Source organism: Pteropus vampyrus, unplaced genomic scaffold (assembly GCF_000151845.1).
Source record: "Pteropus vampyrus isolate Shadow unplaced genomic scaffold, Pvam_2.0 Scaffold188, whole genome shotgun sequence".
Classification (NCBI taxonomy): Eukaryota; Metazoa; Chordata; class Mammalia; order Chiroptera; family Pteropodidae; genus Pteropus; species Pteropus vampyrus.
In genome coordinates, this window is record NW_011888969.1 from 1,345,762 (window position 1) to 1,347,082 (window position 1,321).

The window sequence follows — 1,321 nt, forward strand, 5'->3', positions numbered from 1 at the left end:
CTCGGCTCCTCCACTCGGGGCCCAAGTGGCCTTGGGCACAGTTTTCTCCTCTGCAAACAGAGATCCTGACACAGACCCAGCTAACAACCCCCCCGTGCGTGAGGGCCGCCTGGGGCTGTGTGCTCTGAACACAAATCGTACTGTCCTTGGGGAATATGTTCCAGAAACCACGAGAGAGAAGCAAACAGAAGCGCCAACCCCTAACGGCTTCATGACAGAGATGTAAACGGAAAATCGCTATCGACTAAAATCGGAATGAAAAAATAGGACGTCACCGAAAGTTCGTTATCCATTCTTTTGAAGCAGGTCATTCTGCTAACGGAATGGGGTGGGTTCCGGAGGCAGTCCGCCCCTCCCCGTGGGAGCGCGTGAACCATGAACCGCGTCCGGAGGGGGGACCCCCGCCCTCGCACAGGACAGCCGGGCACTCACGTCGATGAAGGAGGCGTTGATGTAGTCTGTGTACTCCTGGCCCCTCTTCATGGGGAGGATCACGCGGTTGAAGTCGTCTGCGGGGCGGGACAGTCCGTCACTTAGCGGGGACTCCCACCTGCCCTGCGAACTCGCATTCCTTGCTACCCGCTTCCGGCCCAGAAAACCCACGGGCAAAATCACCGAGCAGGGCCAAGAACTCAGGAGGTTGGCTTCATAAAACAGGGGAATGTAAGCGGCCCAGGGAAGCTGCGTTTTGTCAGGAAAGTTCTGAAAACAATGCCATGTCCATTTTCTTTTGTCATGATTGGAGGTGATTCGTACCAACATATAAGTGTGACAAATGCTGTATTTAAGGTGAGTGGCCACCAGATGGGCAGCCCAGAGTACTGGGCAGGGGACGTCACAGCCCTGAAGAGCCCAGGGTCAGGGGCTGACGCAGCTGTCTCACAGACAGTCCCTGTGCTTTCTACGTGTGTGCGGTCGCTGTGCTGGCGTCGCGAGCTTGAGCGCTCTGAGGGGTCTGGACGAGGCTCCCCCGCACCCTCAGGCGCCTCCTCTCACCAGGTGGCCCCCATTCCTTGGCCCGTGTCTCTTGGGTTGGCCTTTCCTTCCCGTCCCCCAGAGGCCCAACCCTGCTCACGGCACGCGGGTCCCACGGCTCTGAGGCCCTGCCAGGCCGGGTGGCCGTCGTTCCCCCAGGCCCTCAGCCAGGCCAGTGCCCGCCCCGCCCCCCAGGCCTGTCCTGGAAGGGCTCAGCTCTGTTCCTTCAGGTCCCGCTGCACGACCTGGGACAGGACCCCCCGCCCCTGTATAAACAGGGTGCCGAGCCTCCGTCCAGGCTTGGGGGAGGCAGGAAGGAGTTCGGAATCCAGAGGCCCCTGACTCA

The 1,321-nt window shown here is 60.3% G+C and overlaps 1 protein-coding gene across 1 annotated transcript in view; it reads right to left on the minus strand.

Moving 5' to 3' along the window:
- The window catches only part of PTPRE (protein tyrosine phosphatase, receptor type E), a 40,190-nt gene that overhangs the window by 8,657 nt on the left and 30,212 nt on the right, over positions 1 to 1,321 (minus strand). The window contains exons 12-13 of the mRNA XM_023537377.1: positions 321 to 509; positions 22 to 50 (exon numbers count right to left, since the gene is read on the minus strand). Coding sequence (XP_023393145.1) covers positions 22 to 50; positions 321 to 509 — 218 coding nt within the window. The remainder of the gene's footprint in view (positions 1 to 21; positions 51 to 320; positions 510 to 1,321) is intronic.